The 23,385-nt window shown below is 39.6% G+C and overlaps 1 protein-coding gene across 3 annotated transcripts in view; it reads left to right on the top strand.

The window, feature by feature from the left end:
* Positions 1-20,120, top strand: part of RASGEF1A (RasGEF domain family member 1A) — a 49,096-nt gene extending 28,976 nt beyond the window's left edge. For all 3 annotated transcript variants that reach the window (XM_080596403.1, XM_080596404.1, XM_080596405.1), the window contains exons 3-13: positions 1,856-1,984; positions 7,140-7,277; positions 10,693-10,914; positions 11,216-11,290; positions 11,494-11,586; positions 13,222-13,324; positions 13,620-13,699; positions 14,343-14,534; positions 16,020-16,143; positions 16,384-16,456; positions 17,478-20,120. In XM_080596403.1, the coding sequence (XP_080452529.1) occupies positions 1,856-1,984; positions 7,140-7,277; positions 10,693-10,914; positions 11,216-11,290; positions 11,494-11,586; positions 13,222-13,324; positions 13,620-13,699; positions 14,343-14,534; positions 16,020-16,143; positions 16,384-16,456; positions 17,478-17,502 (1,254 nt within the window). In that variant the 3' untranslated portion in view covers positions 17,503-20,120. The remainder of the gene's footprint in view (positions 1-1,855; positions 1,985-7,139; positions 7,278-10,692; positions 10,915-11,215; positions 11,291-11,493; positions 11,587-13,221; positions 13,325-13,619; positions 13,700-14,342; positions 14,535-16,019; positions 16,144-16,383; positions 16,457-17,477) is intronic.
* Positions 20,121-23,385: the final 3,265 nt, after the last annotated feature.

Raw genomic sequence — 23,385 nt, 5'->3', positions numbered from 1 at the left:
TTCTGAAGAGACATAAGCAATGTTGGGCAGAAGCCCAGTTTAAGTTATCGCTATGTCCATTTTTGGGATGTTTGCAGCCATGCCACCATGAAGGGAAACTGTGCTGTGTCCTGCTGCTGTCCAGGCCACCCACTTGAAGTCATTATGAATTATGAAGTCATTATGAAGATCATTAGGTGGCCCCAGCTGTCTGTCTCTGGTAGACAGTGGAAGTGCTTCTCAAGAACCCAACCCAAAGTGCCCATCCAGTTAACCTAACCCTTCTCCTCCTCTCTTCCTCTATTCATAAGCTGTAGAGGAGGCAAAACCTACAGATGAATTCATTTTAATTGCACAGATTTAATACTGTTCCTAATTTAATACATGATCCCCGGTGCTTATAAGGCCTTCAAATCATAATTTATATTTTAAATGCAGTGTCACACTTCACTCTGTTCCTTCATTAGCTTCCTCTGCAAGCTTGGGAAAGAGTTGGATTTTGGATTTTCCATGGATACATACTTAATCTATTATATACTTCGCACACTCTCAACACTCCCAACTCTCAGCACACTGACCTCTAGTTAACTTCATTTATATTTTAAAAACACTCCTTTTTCCCATTCTGATATTTGGAAGTATTTTAATACTAAACTTACATTCTAGGGCACGCTGGATACTAGAGAAGTAGAAACATTTTTCATTGATAGCACATATTATTGTAATTAGAGAGCTAAACTCCATAATTTTTTTGGATTCGAAGATACCATTGTTGTTTGGCTACAAGTATGTTTTAGAGACTACAAGTGGCAAAATTCAGTAGCAAACAGTAAAGATGCCATATTTTAGACAACTGGCTGTAAGTTTTTAGATGTCTCAATTTACTTGCCCAATCCGTGGTGACATGTGCACATCGCCTATTTGTATGCACAGCCGGCTGTGGCCTGCCAAATCACATTTCTAAAAATATGGTTCAAAGTAACAGTACACACTGCAAACATAGCATAGGGCAATTGAAATCCATAGCAAAGGAGATCCCCTGCAATTTCCTAACTACAATTTTTGTCAAAAAGCCTCAAGGAAAAACAGAAGTCCTTATGAGATGCTAACAACGTTACTCTGGCGATTACATCCAAATACAGAAGCCAAGTTTCAAACACCAAAGCAGGACCAGGGCACAAAGGCATTCTCACATCAGCGTAATTGCCCAGAGTATGATTTGGAATACGATGCATTACAGTTTTTACGAGGCAAATGGAGAGGCTTTTTCTAATGAGCAGTAATAATTGTTGACACATACTGGTAGAATTCATGCTGAAAGGAGTCTGAAACAGGCCCACATAGGTAAAGTAAGCCTAAAACTGAATTACTGTCATATGTCCTCAATCTACGCTAAAGCTTGTGTCAGTGACTGTGGGAAAAAGGAAAGAAAAAAGATACATGAAGAAATTACGGCTGTGGTTTGGAATACACATGAAGCAGTTTTCTGCAGCTCAATGAAAAACAGTCGTTCCTGCAGAAACCAAGCAGCAAAAATAATAGTGTTCAAGTGGCATAACATCCTAGGCTGGACATATTTCATTTGTCTTTTGGTGAGTGATGACTAGTTAGGCATATTAAGTTGGCCATTTTAAAGAGAAATAATTTGGCAATCTGGAAACAACACCACAGTAGCCTTGAAGCCTACAACATTTCCTCTTAACAGCGCTAGAAAAGACCACAACCTCTCTGGAGGAAGGAAGGATTACATAAAGTTTAAGAGAAGTAAAGCTACATTTATATTTTATAGAATAGTTTTTGTTATTAGTCTCCAGGGAAGACAGATGATTTTTGCCAAAGTTATTCAACTTGCTTTCTTTCCTCTCTGCTCCCACAGAGGACTTACATCTTCACTTTCCTGCTGAGCTCCCGAGTCTTCATTCACCCCCATGAGCTCTTGGCTAAAGTGGGGCAGATCTGCATCAAACAAAAGCAGCAGCTGGAAACGGGGACTGAGGCAGAAAAGGTAAATGAACATTTATGTCCTGCACTTGGCTGTGCTGCTGTCATTTATTTCCCACTCTCCTTTTCATTAAAAAGCTAAATAGATGGATAAAGAATAAATTGAAATTACGATCAGCATGTATTACTGAATGTGCTTTTATTTGGCTTGTCTTCCTTGAAGCACTGTTGCTTCTTTGCTGACTACAACTGTAGGTAACGTAGTACCTTATCAGCCCGGTACGGTGGCCAGAAACACAACTCTGCTCGTGAGCTCCAGGTCAGTGCCGCGTGCTGGAGCAATGTTTATCTTCCGTGAAACCTGGCCAGCAACTCGCTTTGCACCTTTGGGCTTTCGCCAGGCTAGGTCTGTCTGCAATCTGAGTCCCGTCATCATGCTATCAGAGCTGCGAGGTCTGCTAGAGGTACACTAGGAACCTGTTATTGCTGGGGTGTTATATATAGCTTGGTGTAACAGTAAATCAGGAAATTTCCTCTCATGAAAATAAAGGGATGCACTACTTGAAATGGTAGCCTATGCTTGCACGTATGAATATGCAGTTTTACTACAACTAATTAGACGTAACGGGGACAGTTTATGATATGCACTGAAATCCATTTAAGTCTCACCATTATGGAAAACATGTATTGAAGGACTTGACTGAAAACAAAGTACCAGAATAGTCCCAGCTGGGATGCAAATATAAGCGGCAGAAACAAGGATGAAGTCAGCAAATACTTGAAGATCTCAAACTCTTCAAATCCTGGGCATATTTTAGATCCATTCTTCTATAATGAGAAATTAGAGGCTCACATTCCTAATTCTCAGCACTTTGATAATCCCATTTCCTTTCCTCCTTGTTGCATCAGGAGTCCAAATGGGAGCACAAAAGATAACCCTGTGCTTTGGCAACACAGGCTTTTTGACAGCAATACTGGCTTAAGGGCTTCTCTCCCCCTTTCTATTCCTGGTCTTCAGTCTCATATTATGTCACAACACTCCTCCACAGGGAAAGCTAACCACTTGGTGCAGGGTGACTTGCATCCAGGTCAGTCCCCTGCTCCACTCACCAAATAGCTGTGTAACTAGCTATGTTAGTGCTGGGGAATTGGAGGTTCTCAGGGAAGGCAGATGTAAGTACTGCTGCATCCACCTTTGTACAGAGGTGATAACAGTTTCCATCACCACCCCAAACTAGTTCATGACTTAGCAACCCCATGCTGCTCCTTTGTAAATTGTAGTGTTTAGTTAGACAGAGCTGAGGAACCATCAGAGGCAGGAACTTGTAAGAGATGCTGGGACTGAAACATGTCTGAAACATGGGATAAAGCTGTCTACAGATATGTGATAAGGATGAGTGACTGCTGTCAGCAGCGTCAAAATATGTACGTGAAATGCTTGGATTTAAAAATAATGGAATATAAGATGAAACTCTTCTGTGAATAATAGTACACTTAGACGAGTGTTTTTTAAAACCAAAACAGTAGCTGGAGACTGAACCACTTGACTGTTAAAGATACAGCGCTAGTGGTAAAGTAGTACAATTCTGGCTTTTCATCAGATGCATTTAAAAAATCATCATGACTTCCACACTGAAATGAATTAGCGTTACATCCTAACAACAGGATGTGAAGTAGAGCTGCTCATATTCCAAACACCCACACTCTTACACCTTCTGCTGACAATTTGGAAATGGGCCTACAGGAAAACCAACAGCAGGGTGACAATAAAACATGAGTGTTTGGGAGGCTGCTTTAATTTACATGCTTTTCTAGTTGCTTTTCCTACTACGCCCTTGATCCCTTCCATCCCCCTTCATATGAACTGTAATTTTTTCCAGCTCACTGAACACAACGTTCTTGGTAAACACTACATAAAAATTCTGACATCCCTCTTGAATGACTACTTTGCAGACCTGTACTACAAGCACCTGTATCTTTTACACAAAAACTTGGCCACTAGCATATGCAAACATTTGTTTTTCTATCTGGCAACAAGTAAAAGCTCGTTTTACAGGCAGCATGGAAATTGTCAACTTAAGGCGCTCTACCTACTCACACTCATAACCCGTCATCAGCTGTCCTTACCTTCTAATAGGGGACTTCATAGGAGGAAATAGCTGGCAAAAGTAGTTAAAGCAGCCCTGATCATGTCTAATAAAAGATTTGCATAAACAAACTCTAAGACAAGAAGCTGGCTGACTTGTTGCCTGGGTACTGTGTGAGCTGAAAAAGTGGCAAGGAGAGACGGGTGTTTAGGTTAGGCACCACACTACTTATCGTTCCTTTGTTTTTGACATTTCTGGCAGACAGAAGAATCCTGTAGAAAACAAGCTGAGAGAAAAGTAGATTAAGAAGAAATATGGGATGTCATAGAGCCCACTGAGAGTCTTTTTGGCCAATTGTAAAAAGAAAGGGTTTCATGGTTTAAAATGCCAGTTATACTATAGATGCAAGTAGTTTAGCTTGACCATAAAGGATAAAATTTAGCCCTCCAGAAGCACATTGGAAATTGGAGACCCAAAGAAGATGGCCACAGAAAAAAAGCACTTGTGTATAATGTAAAAGTTAGCTCCTATTAAGCTTGTCTTACCTGTCTCAGAATACATAAGTCCCTTCAAAAATTACTAATCTTCCTCAGTTTCTGTCAGCAGTAAGATCTCCTTTTTAAACCAAAAAATGGGAACGGTACTTGTAACCAGGTCAATGTCATTAAGCCTCCCTTTCCTGCAGCCACTTTACTGCAGCTGCCCTCCTTTCTAAGTGGGAGCTGGTTCTCAAGCCTGCCTGTCTTTTGCCTCATGTAAAACAGGGCTGACCCAAGTACCTAACAGAAGTATTTTTCTTCTCGAATACTTATGGGAGAGGTGTTCCCACTGACTCCAGAGAATTCAGGCCTTGCAAGGAGAGGCTGACATCTGGAGCAGGACTACAGAAAGAGCAGGTTGGTAGGTTTATTGCAAGCATGACAAAAAAGAGAACGCGTGTTGCTGCTGCCCACGTATCTGTGCAATTTCTATCTAGGTTATCGCAAACCACGTGCGGCCAGCCTGTCACGCTGCTCTGGGTTTCATTAGAGCACACATGAAACCGGAATCTCATGTTTTGCTGTACTGATGGTTTTTAGTGTTGCGCTCAAAGCATGCCTCCTTTTCATGAGCATTAAAGCATCAGATAAAACAACAGGCTTTTTACACCTGTAATCCCAAAGACAAAAATAGTTTGACGTTGTCTTGCAAAAGATGCCCAGCTTTCTACCAGAAAGAAAGCAAACACTAGTGACTCCCAGGTAGAGATACATGTGATGGGAAGCCAGAGTTCACATGGAGCTGCTCACCACAGCCTAAGGATTTTGGAGCCTTCCTTCCCCCATCCCTCCATGCTAAGTTTCAAAAGTTTAAAAAAAAAGGTCAGGATAACTAATACCAAAACCAGTTCTATAGCGGCTTTCGGTGACCAAAAGGGGAGTAGGCATGTACCTGTTAACTCCGATGGAATGGAAGCATGCTGCCTCGCTAATTAGTTCTCTCATCACCTGCAGGTTCTTCTTTTAATAATGGAAGGCTCCATGCATTTCCTAGCAAAGAAGCCTGAATTGTCTTTTCCTCAAGGCAGATGACAGTGGGAGCTCCGAAGACAGACAACTGATCTGGAGCTGTGTTGCCCTCTGTTTAGAAAGACCTTGAAGCTGGGCTCCACAGGAGCGTCACCAGCAGAAACTGAACTGTCAGAGCCTTCCTCTCCCTATCTGTGTGCTTTGCAGGAATGCCAACTGCTGGCAAAGAGAATGTTTTCTTGTTGCCATCACTACCTAACTATTCTGTGCATCTCTCACTAGCATGATCAATTAAATACTGTCAACAAAAAGAGCTAGGAAAAGCATGCTAGTGGAGTGCAGTTCGCAACTCTGGAAAAAAGGCAAGAAAATTCCCTTCAGACTTGCAAGGAGCATTTGTTCATTGTCAGAGTGCAAATTCCAGGGTGCACAGTTTAAGGTTCTTATTAACGGTTTATTAATATTCTGACTGCATACCTGTGAAGTGTAAAGAGTGCAAAAAAATAGTTTAGTTTGGTTGACTTTAGGTTTTGATTAAGTGATCCTGGGAGATACTATGATCAGAGGATGTTTTGGGGCAGAAATTCGTATCAATTCTTGTAAAGCATCATCTGTCTTAAACTTCCTATAGCAATACTCCCATACTAAAATCACCTTCTGTAGCCCCCAAGCTTCTGATTGAGTGCAGTAAGGAAATTACATTGCAGATGAGAAGAATGAACAGCTGTTTAATGGGACTTCTTTAGCTTACACAAGTAGGAAAGTAAACAGATGAAAACTTCCTCATTTTCCCCTCAGTGCATCACAGGTTGGGTAGAAAATAAACATAACTCGAACTAAGTTTTGATTCTGGCTTGTTAAAAGTCTTCCTAGCACACCCACCCAGTTTTGCATGAGTGCTCCTTCAGATTTACTGATGCTGCTCTCTATTGCTATGATACTGGTGTAATTGGCATCCAATTCAGGTCTAACCGATGAAAAGCCTTTGAAGATTCGTGAGTAACGGAAGAACTTTGAAAATAAAAAAAAAGCGTTGGCCCTTACTCAAAAAGCTATCAACCACAAAACAGGGAAGAAGAGCTATTTTCTCCGTCCATTTTGATTTAGATGTCACGGAGAGAACACACACATCTTTCCTGTCATTCATTCATTTTAATATACAGCTCAATCTGTAGGGTCTGATAAATTCTGTAGAACAGAAGCGTCTTTGTGAACATGTCTCATGAAAGATACCTGGTACAGTGCTGCATTTGGTATGCATTTGAATTCTAACAGTAAAGGTACTGCTGCCTCAGATGGCATAAATCAGCTTAAGTCCCACGGACTTCAATCAAATAAGATGCTTAAACTATCCTGTCATGTTCCTGGCTTTATAAAGCTAACCTTGAAAATATCTTCAAAGAGTTTGGTAAGAAACATTGCCAAGCTATCCTGAAAGGGGGGTAAGTCATCTTATTTAGGAATCTGGCTCACAGTTAAATATGTTCTTTTTTTTTTTCCCTTTGACCTACCACAGATGCAAAGTATATTCAAGGGCATCTAGTTTTATGCAAACCGTCATCAAGTATTTACTCTGCTGTCAGAGAGGTCTGTGGTCAGTAATTAACACATTGCTTCTTTCTAGGCAAAGCTGAAATCCTTCGCTGCCAAAATCATTCAGCTCTTGAAGGAATGGACTGAAACTTTCCCCTATGATTTCCAAGATGAAAAATCCATGAAAGAATTGAAGGAGATCGCTCACAGGATCACACAATGCGATGAGGTAGGGGAGGGGGGGAAGTAATATTTGTGTCAACCTCTACGTAGTTTATCATATTAAATTAGAAACAGTTGCTCCTACTTGCAGTATTTTCTAAACGGACTACAGCAGCAGTTGCTAAGCTGTCAGCATAGCTGCAGGACACAGGCTGAAAGATTAACTTAATGGTCTATTAGCAGAAACTCTCTATGTATAATCACCGAGTATAAGATGAAGAGACAGAAAATTCACAGTGATGAAAAATAGATGTATTGCAGAAGCAGAAAGAACAGTGACTATAATGGCACAATATAGTTAACTCTCATGACGACTTATGTCCCATCCTTTGTGCTTTGCTACTACTCAAAGACTATCAAGTATGTTGCATCAGTGTACTCTAGCTCAAGATGAAGATGCTTATGAGTGAATGGGGTTTTTTTTTGCTACATTTAAGGTGCCCCTGCAGTATTTCCACAAAGGAAGTTTGAGATCTGCTAGCTGGTCAGTCACCAGTCTTAGCAGCCTTGAGTTTTCAGTCTGTGAAGAAAACTAGCTCTCACAAGAAATGTTTCTGAAGTGATCAGATAAAGCAAATTAGAAGATAACTACAGATGTTACTCTTTTTTTGTTTGTTTGTTTAAAGAGAACACTGACAAAACCTACACTTCTTCCTTATTGAGCAAGTCACTCTAACTACCAACAGACAGAAGGAAGGCTATAATCGAGAACTGCAAGGGAATTAACTGTGGGGTGTTTGTGTGAACACTAAGGGTTACTTATATACAAGGAGAAGCTTCTCCTTGTTTTGAAAGCCAAAACTTCAAGATTCTTTAGAGAACAATTAGCAGGAAACAGGAAGACACTTGTGTGCTGTTTTCATTGATTGGAGTACAGAGACAACGAAGAATAACAGGTCTGACAGCACAGTGTGAATCAGCGATAGGACGCAACGCAATTAGGCGTTACCAGGTTGTCAAAAGGAAGTATGTCAGTTTTGTTACATCAGCAGAGCTGTTTACCTGGATGCTGCTATGAAAATGTCAGTGCCTTAGTAGGAGGGGAAAAGCGGATAGGATTATAAGGCGCCTTCTATTCCCTTTGTAAACAGGGCAGAGAGGTGTATGGTGGCAGAGATACTACTGTGAAAGGGGACTTGGCAAAATTGCAGAGCTTTTGTTTAGCATGTGTATCTTGGTATTTATTTTGTCCATTATTTTGATCTAGAAAGAAGTTGTGACCTTTCTTTCTCTTCCTCCCCACCCTTACATATGAATGAGTTGTCATTTGTGAGAAAACACATCTCGCAATGGCTCAGTGCTCTGATGTCTGAGGCTTCTGATGACATCTCTTAATTACAGCATCATAGTATTTATCCCCTTAGCAAGGCTACAAGTCAGGTTTGATCAGTGAAGAGCTATGCCACATCTGACCCCTAGGAGATTTAATTTGACGCTGACAAAAAGCAGCTCTTGCTCTCAGTATTCGTTACCATCTTTCTGTCCTAAGAAATTACCTATGCCATGCTTCAGCAGGGGATTATGGCAACGGTTTAGATTTTTATTTTGTATTTTAAAGCTTTTCCAAATCCCCCTAGGACACTGTTCACATATATAAGATAGGAGGTAAATCAAGAACTGACACACAACAGTCATGTGCTTGTGCCAGTGATAGAAGGCTGCATAACAGATAGCTATAGCTACAGCCAGGACTAAGTACAAACATCTCACCTGAACTCAAACAAGGACGAGTTATTGTCAAACTCACTGATGCTGGAAACCAAACTCGGAGTCATACCTCTCAGATCAGCTGAAACTTTCACCTTTATTTTCCAAAGTTATAAGAAAATTTAGGACAAGATCACTAAGGAAAGGAAACTGCTAAAACTCTCAAAGAGCCTTTGTCTGAAAATTAAGCTACCAATAAAATTACAATAGCTTAAGTAAGCCATAGTTTTTAATACCATTGCAGTTTCTTTGTACACCTTCAAATAATGTCTGATAGCCTCACCAACCCTCACATTTGATTCCCTGTGATCCGCATCTAGAAATGTAACGGGGTAGGCGTGGGTAAGTGAGGCACAGTGGCTGAAGTCAAGTGGTTCACAACAAAAAGCTCAGCATACTGGAGAGCAGAATTAGCTCTCTATTTTAGTCCCCCCACCAAGCTCCCTTGGCATTTCTAAGCACTTGTAGCACAATATCCGAAATGGCTCCAGCCAGCTGCTGTTCAGCGGTAATCTAGTTGCCTCATCAAGATGAGCTACACTGCCTTCAGCTTTTCATTTGATTCCACTTGGGAGTCAGATTATTGCCTTGTAAAGCAACATTCTGACACTATTATTGCTTAATTATAGCATGCGATATACAAGTATTTGGTAGTCATCGTCTCTCACATCTGCTACATAATTTCAGTCATCACTGCACATTAGTGGCTTCTTTGAATGATCAGAGCCATTGCAGTTCTTTCTACTACATCCAGTTGACTGGTGGAAACCAACACAGTGTGCCGTAAGCCAACAGTTAACCTTGTGGCTAACTTCAACAGAAATAATTTGCATGAAATCAAGAGAACAATAGCCTAGTGGAAAGGAGGACTGTCTCTTAAAACTAGTTTGTTTGTGGTTTTTTTTGCCTTTTTTTTTTTCCCAGGGGCAGAGAGAGCAGAGTCAGAGAATTTGTACCGTTTCAACTAGTAATCAGAGGGACTGAGGAATAGGAACTTGATCAAGGTAGCTCTTTGGAGTTGACCTCAGAGGGAAACATCTATAGGACAAAAAATCCATGGCAGAAAAAATTCAAATGCCTTAGTTGTCAAAAAAAAAAAAAAAAGACTGTGGATTGTATTTTTATTGCTTTACTAGTATAAGTGCTGGATCTGTAAGGACACAGAACCAGCACCTGACAAATAGAAGGGCGTTTTAATTCTCCTAGAATTAAAGATATTGTGCTCTTACCTAGATCGTTGCATGCAGTGATTATTCAAAGCCACGCTATGGTATTTTATGGGTATGTTCCTGGATACAATGTACATTCCCTGGATTCTGTTGGGCTATGTGGTCTTACTTGATCCTCAGAGGGTCTGCTTGGAATGAGAAAGCTTTTGTCACTTGGTACACAGAGGATCCAAGAAGGCCTGTACAAGTAGCTCTGCCACCTTTCACTGAACTCACTTCTAAGCTGTTTACCCAAAGGCCTTTGAAATGGGGTAGCAGTCAACAACTGCTGCAAGGAACAAACCAGCCAAGCAGTGAAACAGAGCTGCAAAGGCAGACAGGCACAACATCGTTATGTGGTTGTGTAGGCTGTTCATTTGTCACAGGATGCCCAGCCCAGGTAAAATGGAAGATAATGGATTTATTTTTCCCAGTCAGAAATTGTTTGGTGATGTGTCTGCAAGAATTAAAGGTCTTTAGCAATCATTGTTTCTGCCTTTTGCTTAGGAAAATGGTACAGTGAAAAAGATCATTAGCCAGATGACACAGAATCTCCTGATGGCCCTCTCCGCACGGAGCCAGTACCAGGAAATCAGAGAGAAATTCCGGCAACCTGTTACTGACAAGGGCACCATCCTCAAAAACAAGCCACAGTCAACTCAAAAGGACATCCTGAGCGTGTGCTGTGACCCTCTGATCTTGGCACAGCAGCTAACCCATATTGAACTGGTGAGACATCAATTTGTGTGAATTATTTCATTTTCCATTTACTAAATATTAATATACTCATCAATATGAATTTTGCTATAGGCTTCACTGAAAGCCTCCAGTGTTCTAATCCAAAAATACAAAATGATGAACAAGAACAATAAGGTACACTCTGTAGAAATGTTGCATACTTATCAGTAAAGAAAGCTTAAGGAGATGAAAGTTACCAAAACAATCTCACACCTTTGGATCTATTGATGCATTTTTAACTGATCTCCCTGTCTGCCTGTACAGTGACAATCTCTCATCTCTCTGAACACAGGAACGGGTGAGCAACATTTACCCAGAGGATCTGATGCAGATTGTCAGCCACATGGACTCCCTAGATAATCACAAGGTACAGAGGGAAAAAGAAGCTGTAACTAGGATTTGAGTATACTCTGTGCAGAAAAGGCTGCCACTTTCTGATCTTTGTTAGGCTCATGCCTTAAGAAATATCCAGTAAGATTTCAATCAAGACATGAATGGAAGTTTATCCTTTGGTGTGTTGTCTTTATCATAATACAGGATGGGATTAATATGTGGCCTTTTCTCTTGCAGTGCCGAGGTGATGTTACCAAAACCTACAATTTGGAGGCCTATGACAACTGGTTCAATTGTCTCAGCATGCTGGTGGCTACAGAGATTTGTAGGGTGGGTACTAGTAGAAGATAATACAGAAAAATAATCCTGTCCTTAAGAACAAATGGCAGGCAGTGGTCTAACAGATTTAACCATGAGCATTCCAATTGAAGATAATTGCATTATTTAAGCATTAAATTGTTTGTATGCTTATGTGATTAACAGCTCACAGCTACATTTGGCTTTGCATATATTCTCTGGTTTTGTGTAGCTTCTGTAGTAACATCAGTCATGCCGTGAAATGGAAGTTGTGTGGCATTTCAGTTGGGAGTTGTTTTTCTTAAATACATCCATAAAGTGTTAAGGTACTCACTATTGAAGCACAGAATTACTGATAAACTGCTCTCCCTCCACTGTATTTAGAGATCATTACCACAGCCATACATACAGTTTTGTTGTAGAAGAAAAAAAAGAAATAAGGAATAAACTTCTTCAGAAGTATAGAAGGAGAAAGGTTAAAAAAAGAATAGCCTTAGTAGAGGCTAAAAGTAACTTCTGTCATACAACTAGCAATGAAATGGAAGATACTGCTCCAGAAACCCTTTCTGCTTGTGTAAACTGTCTTTTGAGATTGCTAGTAATATGTATCAATTCTATCAAATGGTACATTTCCTCTTTATTCCCACACATTTGGCAACCCCGTAGTGGAAACCCAGATGCCCACAGCAGCTTCGTGCTGTCCCCTTTTATCAACCCTAGCATCTTAAGATTTCCTGCTCTCACAGGACTTATTACAAAACATACTAAGTCATCTTCTTCTAGAACTGGCTGATATCACTAATACCTTTATTAAAACAACCACACAAAAGGTTTTAGCATACTGAGGGCTAAGCTAACTTGTTGACTACCAAACCATTTTCTTCTGAGAGATCCCTGGTGAGGCAGTCTGCAGTCACCACTCAGAACCCATTTTGGATAAGCCAGACAAAACTTCTAGATGCAAAACATGGGAATGAACGACTAATCTAGGCAAAAATAAATAAAACTGATGGATTTCTGAAACAAAGTTTGGAGACGATGCTGTATATCGATTTTGCTTCACTAACTATAAAAGAAAATCTGCAAAGCAGATGTCCAATATCACTGCTAGATCCTTCGTATGTTTGCATGGATGAGGATAACGTATATTCACATATCCCTACCTGCTATTAAGAAGTCATTTAAGAGTATGCAGAGCATAATGTGAAAATCAGGACATGGCAATTACTCTTCACTCACATCCAGGTTACATGTCCCACCCTCGAGTCCCTCCACTACTTCTCCCCTTCTCCTTAGTTGTTTTTTTTTTCCCCCTGTAGTTTTCTTTCTGATAGCCACTTCATGTTTTCTTCCTTTTCCAGTAACAGGAAGTTGCTTGAAAGTGTCTGACTTGATCATACAAGTTCCCTAAGACACTGAACTTCACGTATAAACAAGAAGTTACACTCCCCCACAACTGAGCAGATAATTGATAGCAGCCCCAAATACTGCTTTTTTTTTTTTTTAAATAGATCTGAACAAAATATGCTCAGGCCTTTGTCATCAGATTGCTTAACTGGATAACATCTTGAAATGTCCTTTCAATCATCTTATAATAATGCCTTTAACTGAGCATCCTATTCAAAGTTCAGGCCACCCCTTCCCTCTTAACAAATCTTTTTTTTTCAGGTTGTAAAGAAAAAGCAGCGTACGAGAATGGTGGAATTCTTCATTGATGTGGCAAGAGAGTGCTTCAATATCGGAAACTTCAACTCAATGATGGCTATTATCTGTGAGTATTCTCAACACAGTTGACAAAAGGCACTTCATTTCACAACCTGACTGGCAAGACTGTGCTCATACTTGCCTTAAGTTGGCTGACCACATCAGCACTTCTACAGCAGCAGTGTGTTCCAGTGACAGATTAATGTGTGGGTGGGCAGCATTAGCTACCACTTGTGGCTGTCAAGCTGAACTGCCTTCCAAAGCATAAGCATGGTGCTGACATACAAGCAGAGAGTTGCATTAGCCCTGTATTTTTACAGCTCAGTTGTTTCTGTTTTGGTCTTCTCTTTCTCTCTATTTAGCTGGCATGAACTTGAGTCCTGTGGCACGGCTAAAGAAAACTTGGTCAAAGGTCAAAACAGCCAAATTTGATGTTTTAGAGGTATGTATAAGGTTCAGACTTTATTTAGAAATCCATCAAATAGTAATTCCACAGCAGATGTTGGGAAGAATCAAAGTCAGAAATCACAGACACCTGTCAGTGGTCACCAGTAATATAAACATCAGGCAGAGCATTTCCCAGATTTCAAAATGCCTTCTTGCCTGAGAAGAGCAGCTAATGCAGGTTTTCTGTACGCTGTTTCTTCATTCCATATCTTTATTCCAATTTAACATCACGGTACTTTTCACCCTTCATGCAAGTAAATGCCTTTTTACTAACCATAAAACTGATTAGAGTGCTCCATCTAGTGGCGAACTGAATCAAAACACAACTGAAATCAAAGACTGGTGACAGCAAGGTGGAATTGTTTTTCTTCCCCCAATAGTCATTTATTATTTCCTTTCAACCTCCCATTAGCCATCGAAAGAAAGCATAGATGTAAAGCCAGTGCAGAACCATCCTTTCAAGCAAGACAGGAATTAGATAAACTCTGAACCAACCTGATCAGTATAAAGTACTCTATCTTGACAGCTTAAAACGGTGCTGAGATATTCAATATACTATATACTCTCTGATAAGATCACCATTTAAAATGTTTAAAAAATGTGCATTACATGATTGCCTTCCTCCCCCATAAAAACAGCACCACATGGATCCTTCCAGCAACTTTTGTAATTACCGCACAGCCCTGCAAGGAGCAGCACAGCGATCTCAGACTGCCAACAGCAACCGAGAGAAAATAGTCATCCCAGTTTTCAATCTGTTTATTAAAGATATCTACTTTCTGCACAAAATACATACGAACCGCTTACCCAATGGACAGATAAACTTCAAGGTAGGACTTCAATTTGTTCAAACTGTAAAGCTAGTTAAACATTGTACATTACAAACATTTGCCACTTTTAAACTTTAGCTCGTTATATTGCTGAGTCCCTTAGATTCTTCAGCATTGCTGTAATCTAGACAAAGTGATATCGTTATCTAGGGGAAGCAATTTTAATGTCTCAGTACCACGTTTCTGTGAAAGATAGTGCTTGCAATTGACATGTATATGTTATATATCCAGCAGATCCACACACAACTGCGCATACCAAAGAGAGTCCATAAATCTGCTGGAATGTAACTGCCTTCAGTTAAAAGATTACTTTAAAAGTATACTGAAATAGAGATTAATTCATACGTTTTACGTGAAATAGGACAAACGGACTGCAAACCATAAAATGTACATAAGCAGAACTGGGTGTAATAACATTAATTTGTAATGAAAACTGACGCGTGAAAGGACAGAGAAGAAAATAAGAATTTCAGAAGCCATAACTCACGCTTTAAAGTTACTTAAGTAAAAAATGAAATAGTCTTATACTAGCCCACTGGAAAGGGAAATCTCTTCAAGGAAGGTTGTACTCACGCAAACTTGAAAATTTAGTAAGAACCTGAAAACAAGTACTAGAATTTTCATGTACCAGCAATGATGGCGGACAAAGATTTGTCACGCCTCAGCCCTGCTCCTGTCTTATGTTCAAAAGGGACTGGAAGAAGTGTGTGTGTATGGGGGAGAAAAGTAAGCCCTTCTGTGGCAACAAGCCATTGCATCTGATCAAATTGTAATAGGTAAACTTCACCCTAAATCTTCAGAGTTGCTCTCCTCAGGTTAGCTAGCTACGAATACCACACACAACCAGCTAATGGTATTTAGCAGGTCTTCGAAGGAATTTCTACTCTCTGAAGAAATGCATGCTTGACTCATAGTAGGTGAACAAAAGGGAATTCATGCCCTATTTTTTTTTATAAGCTGACATATGTTTATGTTGTAAAGATTCAGTTATTCAAAGATTCTGTTATTCCGAGTCATTTTTGAATTCAAAGCTAATTCTAAGGTGACAATACGTGCTGCTACAGAGAAAAAAATGGCAGAAGAGTAATGATCTCACAGAGTTGGTAAACATGAACGGTTTTCACATCACCAAGCATACCTTATTTGCAGCAATAGATGGAAACATTTGGCCACCTGGAGATACATGAGAGGGAATGGGGAAGGGGTAGCACTTACAACAGTATATCCTCTAGTGTTACATGTCAGATTTGGAGGGGCAGAAGAAAGTCCAAAACTTTCAGAGCTGTATAAAGGTCACAGAAATTCCTTCTTTACATTGAGTTCCTGAATATGAAGGTTGAAAGGCTAACAAGGAAGAAAATGGAATAAGAGCTACTCAGAGTAGAAGTGTCAATGAGAACAAGGCTGAGAGGCCCTGAAATTATACAGAGTAACTAGTATTTGAAAGAAAAATAATTGTAACATTCTTTTCATTACCTCATGCAGAAATTCTGGGAAATTTCAAGACAGATTCATGATTTCTTGACATGGAAGCAGGTTGAGTGTCCTTTTGAAAAGGATAAGAAGATCCAGAGTTATCTACTCACAGCACCCATTTACAGTGAAGAAGGTAAAATCCCTTATTGAACATGATAGTGAGTGTTCCAACTCAAAGTGCATAGACCATACACATGAAAAAATTAACATGCAAAAAAAAATTGATAAGCATGTATTACCACTTCCATGTTGGCTCCTGATGAGAATAAACCTCATGAATTAAGGCTTAGGTTGCACCTGCTATATAGCAATTATGTGTATTTTTTTCAGTTACAGAACCCATTTATCTGATTATCCTTATTGTATTTACTAGCTCTGTTTATTGCATCCTTTGAGAGCGAAGGTCCCGAAAACCACATGGAAAAAGACAGCTGGAAAACACTCAGGTATAAAGCTTCCTTAGCACATGGGGCTTTTGCAGACATACACAGGCATGCGATTGCTTCGTATGCACTTTTGTGCACTCAACTCACAGTCTTCTCTGAGCCCTGAGCACACGGGTACAAAGCTGTTAGCTTCTTCCCTCCTGTTTGCAAACCCAACAAATAGCACCATTATGACCTAAATGTAATTTTTTCCCTTCAAAATACAGATCTGAAAAAAATGCAAATAGGATTCACATACAGCTTTCCCAGCCAGTGCAGGCTACAGGATCACTGCTGAGACTATTAGAGAGAATATGCTTGGTTTAGGCTATGAAATAGAGTTACAGAGTCCACATTCATAGCAGTTTTCAGACATGCTTTTCTCAGGGGGACAATTAAATAAAGATACCAAGAAGGTGTTATCATTCATCATACTTATGTCCTTACAGACGTAATAAAAAGATGAAATTTTATACAAACACTCTTATTAAGGGAGAAGTTCTCAGTGACTCTTCCTCCCTCTTTTAGAGTGAGAAGCGCCTATTCCACATACATGAGATCAGTTAATTCAGATGAGAGATTTAGACCTTTGCAAGTCATTACATATTTAGATCTGAGGTATCTGTACCAGATAATGAATGAATGATGAATCCAGCATGTCCTGAGCTGCAGTCAAGCTACATCATGACTGCATCATGAGTAGACAGCAATCCCAGAGTCTCCAAGGAAAGCCACGTGAACTTCACGCTTAAGACACCTGTGCTCTCTATGTACCTTGTGCTAAATCCAGGGCTGTTCTGAAAGCAATAGTATGTTATTTGTCTGAGCGCATCCTAAATGCTCGAAGGTTAAAGAGGTTATATTTTCATTTAAAGGCAGCACTATTATTGGAAATTAGAGTTAGGTCAGCTTATAGCAGTTGAAAAGTCTGTCCTTTGAAGAAAGGCTTCCAGCTACTGATGCAAGATAGTTCTATTGCCAACCTTTACCAAAACTATGAAAAATGTGGTTGTGATAGAAAATTTTTTATTACTTTTTCTAGGACAACTCTGCTTAATAGGGCCTGAGATTTTTGGATCCGATCTGCAGACTTTGAAGCACACAGAACGAATGTGTTTTTACAACCTGAAAGACTTGGACTGAGCTAAGAAAGACCTCACTGGCTGAGGTCTGTTTTGTATATACAGTACCTTTTATGAAATAAAATGTGGTAAATATTTCACATGTCAACCTCGAGGCACTTAAGTGAAGGATTTTGTTTTTTTATTTAAAAAAAAGAAAAAAGGGCAGGGCCCTGTTCTCAGAGATGAAGTGTATTGCGGGAGGTGGGATCCCTGGGGAGATCTTATTCTATCAGCATCCAAATTTTTATTTTTTATTACTTCCGCCAAAATAAAACAAAATTAAAACACATCCCAGCTACAGCCAGTGTTCAGGTTACATACTCCACTGGACCAATAGCCTACAGAACACTCAATATGTCTCTCTATCCTTGTGGTTTCATTCAAATCAGCGAGACTGATCATACACGTGAGTGTTTGTAGAGCCAAGGCCTTAGACATCTGCAGTAAGCCTGTTCCTCTCCTACATCAGAAATAGTGCCTTACAAGGTACTGGTATTGTTTAGTGTACCTTCTATTACGCTGGATTGGAAGAAAAGAAAATAAAAATATGGATGTCTCAAAACCAGCTACAATGTACTTTTTAAATAAAACAGAGAATATGGCACATGAGGTAGAGTATACCTGCCTATAACATTGACGGTGCAGCAAACATATTTTTGTTACGTGACTTAAAGAGAAGGTGGGGTAACTGCTGGGGGATGTGCGTTTGTGTGTGCGTATGTGTGTGCATGTGTGAAGATGCACACTTCTAAGTTTTAATACTTCTGGAAACTATCCTTTAAATTCTGGCTGTCAGAATAGTTTGTGTTTTCCTTTTTAAAAATCAGGGATTTTTTTTTATTTTTTTTTCTTTAAGAGAAGGATGTCTAACCTAGATTATCTCTGCAAAACAGGTTCATTGTGTCTTTCTGCAAACAATTTATGTAAAAAAAACCATACATGAATTAGGGAGAGGGAAGTATACTCAGATGTCCAATTTGAAACTAAGGCTGAAATTTCCAAAGAGTTCATCTCTACTGACTCGGGCATTTAAATCCCTTGTTTCCTTTGAAAATGCTAGCTTGGACTTCAAGACAATTAAAGCAGAGACCAACTTGCATCGTAAATGGTTTATAGTATTTTGCAAGCCATGATTAACAGTCTGGACTAGAACCCATTGAAATACATCAGAAAACAACATAAGAAATTGATCAAGCCTTTGAACCCAGTTCAGAATCAGAGGTGATCTGTAAATCCACTGATGCTCAGCATTTCTAACTTCTCCTTTAAGCTTTGATTTTACACCTAATTTAGCTATCCAAATGAGCATATGAGAAAGTTAAAGATTCAAGCTATCCATTTCAGGAAAAAAATTGATACATTCCAGGATTTTCTTTCTCTCCTGACCACGAAGTTCAGAAAAAGAGAAAATAGGCTCAGATTAAGAACTATTTTGTTTAATGAACTATTAGCCATGAATATTTACTATACTTTCTAGTAATTGTTCTCCTAAGGCACAATGGCCAGACATTTGGAAAGATAGTGACTTGAGCCAGACAGTTGTATCAGAATTTTTCTTCCAAAGAAAGCCCTCTGAAGTTTGCAGTGGTTTCAGCCTCTCTCATAGAACCTCGCCAAGGACCTCTGCGCAAGTTTCTTTAAAAACAGTCAACTTCAAGTAGACAATTTGTATCCTACTCTGCCCTGTGTTGAAGCGGGGACAAGCCTCGCTGGACTGAGCGTCAGGTTTATTCCAGTCCAGCAGACTATTCTTGCTGAGTGCCTACAGCCTTGAGCAGCACCACTGTTGCACGTAGCATCAGCATTCACTTCACAGAAATTGCTTGCTGTGTTGGCCCTGTAGTACAGTGAAATATTAAAGAGCCTTCCCTCTCTCCCTGTTCTCCCTCCTGCTCCCTGACAAATACTTAAAATCAGAACAGTAAGGGAGAGAGATAATCAACATTTTGCTATTCCCATAGCACTGAAATCAAAGAGAACCAAAAGCGAGTTAGGCCATGGAGGAGGAGGAGGAAGTGGAATACTAACTGTTAACAAGAACAGCCCAGAGAAGGAGACGGGATAATTCTTATGATCTGCTGCTATTTTTCCTGTGCTGAAGTACAGACCTTCAGCCCTGAACTAGAGTAAGAATATTTATACTGTATTATTACAGTGTTTTGCACTTTCAGAGATGTTCTAGCTAGTAACGTTGTTGGACACTATAAAAGGGATTGTATATCAGCTTTGTTTATGTAACTGAGATTTAAAAGGGATGCTTAAAATTTAAGAAAAATATATATTTGAAATGCAATTTTAGAACACTTTCTGTAAATGTATGAAAAAAGCTTTCACATGAATGTGCACTTCACTGGTCAATCAGTCCTAGTATATACTTGAAATTAATGCAGTATCCACATTGGTTCCTTTTTATTTTTCTTCCCTCAGTTTGATACATTCTTTAAATTCTGTGTTTTGCTATTCTGAGCTGAAATGCTAAATATAAAGCTGTACCATAAAGCAGGATATTCCGTGTTTGACTGGATGTGCTTGCATTAATAAAAAAAGTTGCTTCAACCAGGCTTAACTTTTTCCATGTTTATTTTTCACTTGCAAACCGACCAAACCACAAGCCTGTGGCTGAACGCAGCGAACCAACCATAGAAGATGAAGTTGCAATGAACCAACCAGTTTCTTAAGTTTAAATCCTGACTTAAAGCTGCGTTATAAAATATTTAAATATCTTCCAGCAAAAGCTGAGCATGACACTAAGCCAACAACATGCTGCCAGTTCTGATGTGCTATCCCTGTGCTAGTATTACAGATCTGATGCAGAGCATCTGCTCTGGAATATTTGAGTACCTCAATGAATCTGGTTAACAAATCCACCGAACAAAAGCATTTTGTGTCCTAGGAGTTGAATTTTGATGTTCGTTTGTTTTGTTTTTTGTTTTTCCCCCTCCCATACATTTACCTTTTAAAGAGGAAAGCACAGAAACATTTGCTGCTGGCTGCAGCACACTGTGGGGTTTCCTGTAGCAGGTTTCTGTTAACATTTCAATACTCCAGGACCTTCGGTTGCAACTGCTACCCTTTTTCATTGCCCTAATTTACAGAAGCAAAGCCACTTCTCCAAGGTCACACTGCAACCACGCCAAGCACTGCGCTGTGAGGTAAATCCAGCCTTCCTAATGCATTGTCCCAGTCCTACCCACACTACCTCCTTTATCTGGGATATAAGCCTTAAAAAAAAAAAAAAAATCTGAGCCTTACAATTGTGGAAGCTCTGGAGATACCCTAAGCATTTTAATCAGTTTAAAACTCTCTGGGGACATTGTTTTGGTAACCAGATGTCCACAACAAAATCATGGAGTAGAACAGTACTACTTTCAGTCATCACGGGTCATTAGGAAAGATAACGATGCTTACCAGTGTTAAGAGGATCAAGCAGAGAAAAGTCTGATGGTCAGTTCACACTCATAATTAACACACATATTACCTCCTTGAAAACTCACTTCCAATTATGTCCCATCCAGTCATTAGGATAAATTTCCTATTTACACAGGCATAAGAGTAAACAATAAAATTGTTTTCCATCTACTTTACTTCCATCAGAGTACAACCAAACTATGATAAGCAGCAACTCAATACCAGCAAGGTGTTTTAGTGGTGTTAGCAGAAACTTCATTTATTGAGGTAATAGTTCCCAAGAAACAGTTTTCTTTCAGCAAATAATTCTCAGGTAGCAAAGTTCAGTTGACAACAGATATTAGTACATCTTTATTGGAGGGAAATCAATAATTCTTCTGAGGACATGTACAAACATCTTTCCTCTCCAGCCTGCAACATATATCAGGTTATCAAGGCAACCCCAGCCTCCCAACTAATTGGAAAAATCTGCAAACAGCAGTGTATGGGAGCAGATTTCTCTCACAGCTTTCTCTCATAGCCATTAAATAAGGCAGCACAGACAGTGAGATAATTCACCAAAAAAAGTTTTGTTTTGTTTCTTAAAATAAAATTGCAGAAAGACTTAATCCTAAACCATTAGCACAACTGAGGAAGTTTCCAGACGAGTGAGCACACAACTATTAGCAAAAGCTGCCTTCTAGTTCTCCCTTACATGCCTGTCCCTGGAAAAACAGAGCTAACTGGGCACGCTGAGCTTTCAGCACACCTCCATCAGCCTCCAACAGAGGTGCCCTGACCCTGCAGAGGCTCCTACCCCCACTTTCCAAAAGCCTCTTCTCTTTGCATTGCACTTACATGTGTGCTCCAAGCTGAGTGTGGAAGAGACAACATCTGGGAGTACATTCTGGAGTAGTTTAGCAGTGCAGTTTAAAATGAGTCCATTTCTGAGACTTGGAATGCTGAAGGATTTGAATATTCCTATGATTTCTAACCTTGAAACCAATCTCTAATATCACCAGTTCTGTGGCTTCTTGACACCACATTCAGCTATTGCACAGAAAATGGATGCAGCTAGTTGTTGCAAAATAATTCATGTTTGCCTATTTTTGTAATAAAATACTAAAAAGGGATTAAGTTCTACATCACACAGAGCGTGCTGATACAGTTTCAGGTAACTATTCCACCTCCTATTCCTCAGATGTTAGAAGAAAATTCAAACCACCAGGAAATGCAATGAGTTTAAAAATTCTAACCCAATAAATATACTGTTTCTGATTTACTAGGATACACAACTTACAGTATTAAGAATGGTTAGGCTTCTAACAAATAAGACACTTTTATGTAAAGTTCTGAAAAAAAAAAATGTTTGGTGAAACCAGTACACATTTACTTGAAACTATTAGTAGCACCTACCAGAAATAAACAGGGCTGTTGACATGCAGAGAATACATGTAGTGTGTTTGATAGAAGCCTTTTGACACTTACAACACTCAGAAAACTTAAATATCTTAAGTATTCACGTTCATCACCATTAAAGCTCAGTGCTGAAGAACTTGGCCCACTTTGAAAAATCTCTCATAAAATTTTTTGAAGACATAAAATCCAAGCAAAATAATGAATCTACAAATCCAAACCTTTTTCCCCATATACCTCATTTCTCTTCTCAGAAATTTCACAGTATCCAAATATCTCAAGATGAATTTCACAAGAAGTCAATGGCCAAAAAGTTACTTTCAAGAAAGTTAGAAAACAACCACAACAATAAATGGGGAAAACAAAACCAAAAAAACCACACACCCCAAATCCTCCAAGTATTCAGAGTCCACAACAAGATGCCAGCTGCCCCCAATAACCGCCTGGCCCAGCACAGGTGCTGCCCCTATTCGGAGTAGCCAAAGCTTTATCTGTCTCTAATATTGTTTCCAAGGCGCATCTGAACACAAAGTAACCCTACAGGCTTTACTTTTCGTATTATTCCTTTAATAGACAAAGTAACCCTTTGCCCCAAGGCCTATAATGAAGATGGAGGAAAGCCACAGTGGAGCTTGCATAAGGTCACAGGAAATCTGTTCAAGAGCTCAGGCTCTCCTGGGCTGCACAGCTTCACCTCATGCTTCCTCCAAATTCATCACACTCTGCAAATGCACACTGCTGTCTCTCACAAGAGAAATTCCCAGTTTGTTTCACATATTCTCCATTTTCAAGAACAGCATTGCAACAACCCTACTGCTGGGGCATAGCTGTTGCTGCTTTTAGGAGGAGCAAGGAAGATCTTACACCGTATCTGTGAAAGCTGTTTATAACCTCTACATCAATTCACAAGAGATTTTATTTTACTCCAGATGTGGTTTTGTTTCTTTTTGAGGAGCTTTTTAAGCATAAGCCTCAGAACATTTATGTGATAGCAAAGGACATACATGCCCTGATAGACAGGCA

This window comes from Anser brachyrhynchus, assembly GCF_964034855.1.
Source record: "Anser brachyrhynchus genome assembly, chromosome: 6".
NCBI lineage: Eukaryota > Metazoa > Chordata > Aves > Anseriformes > Anatidae > Anser > Anser brachyrhynchus.
Note: the sequence above shows the minus strand (reverse complement) of the source record. Positions and strands in the feature narration are given on the sequence as shown.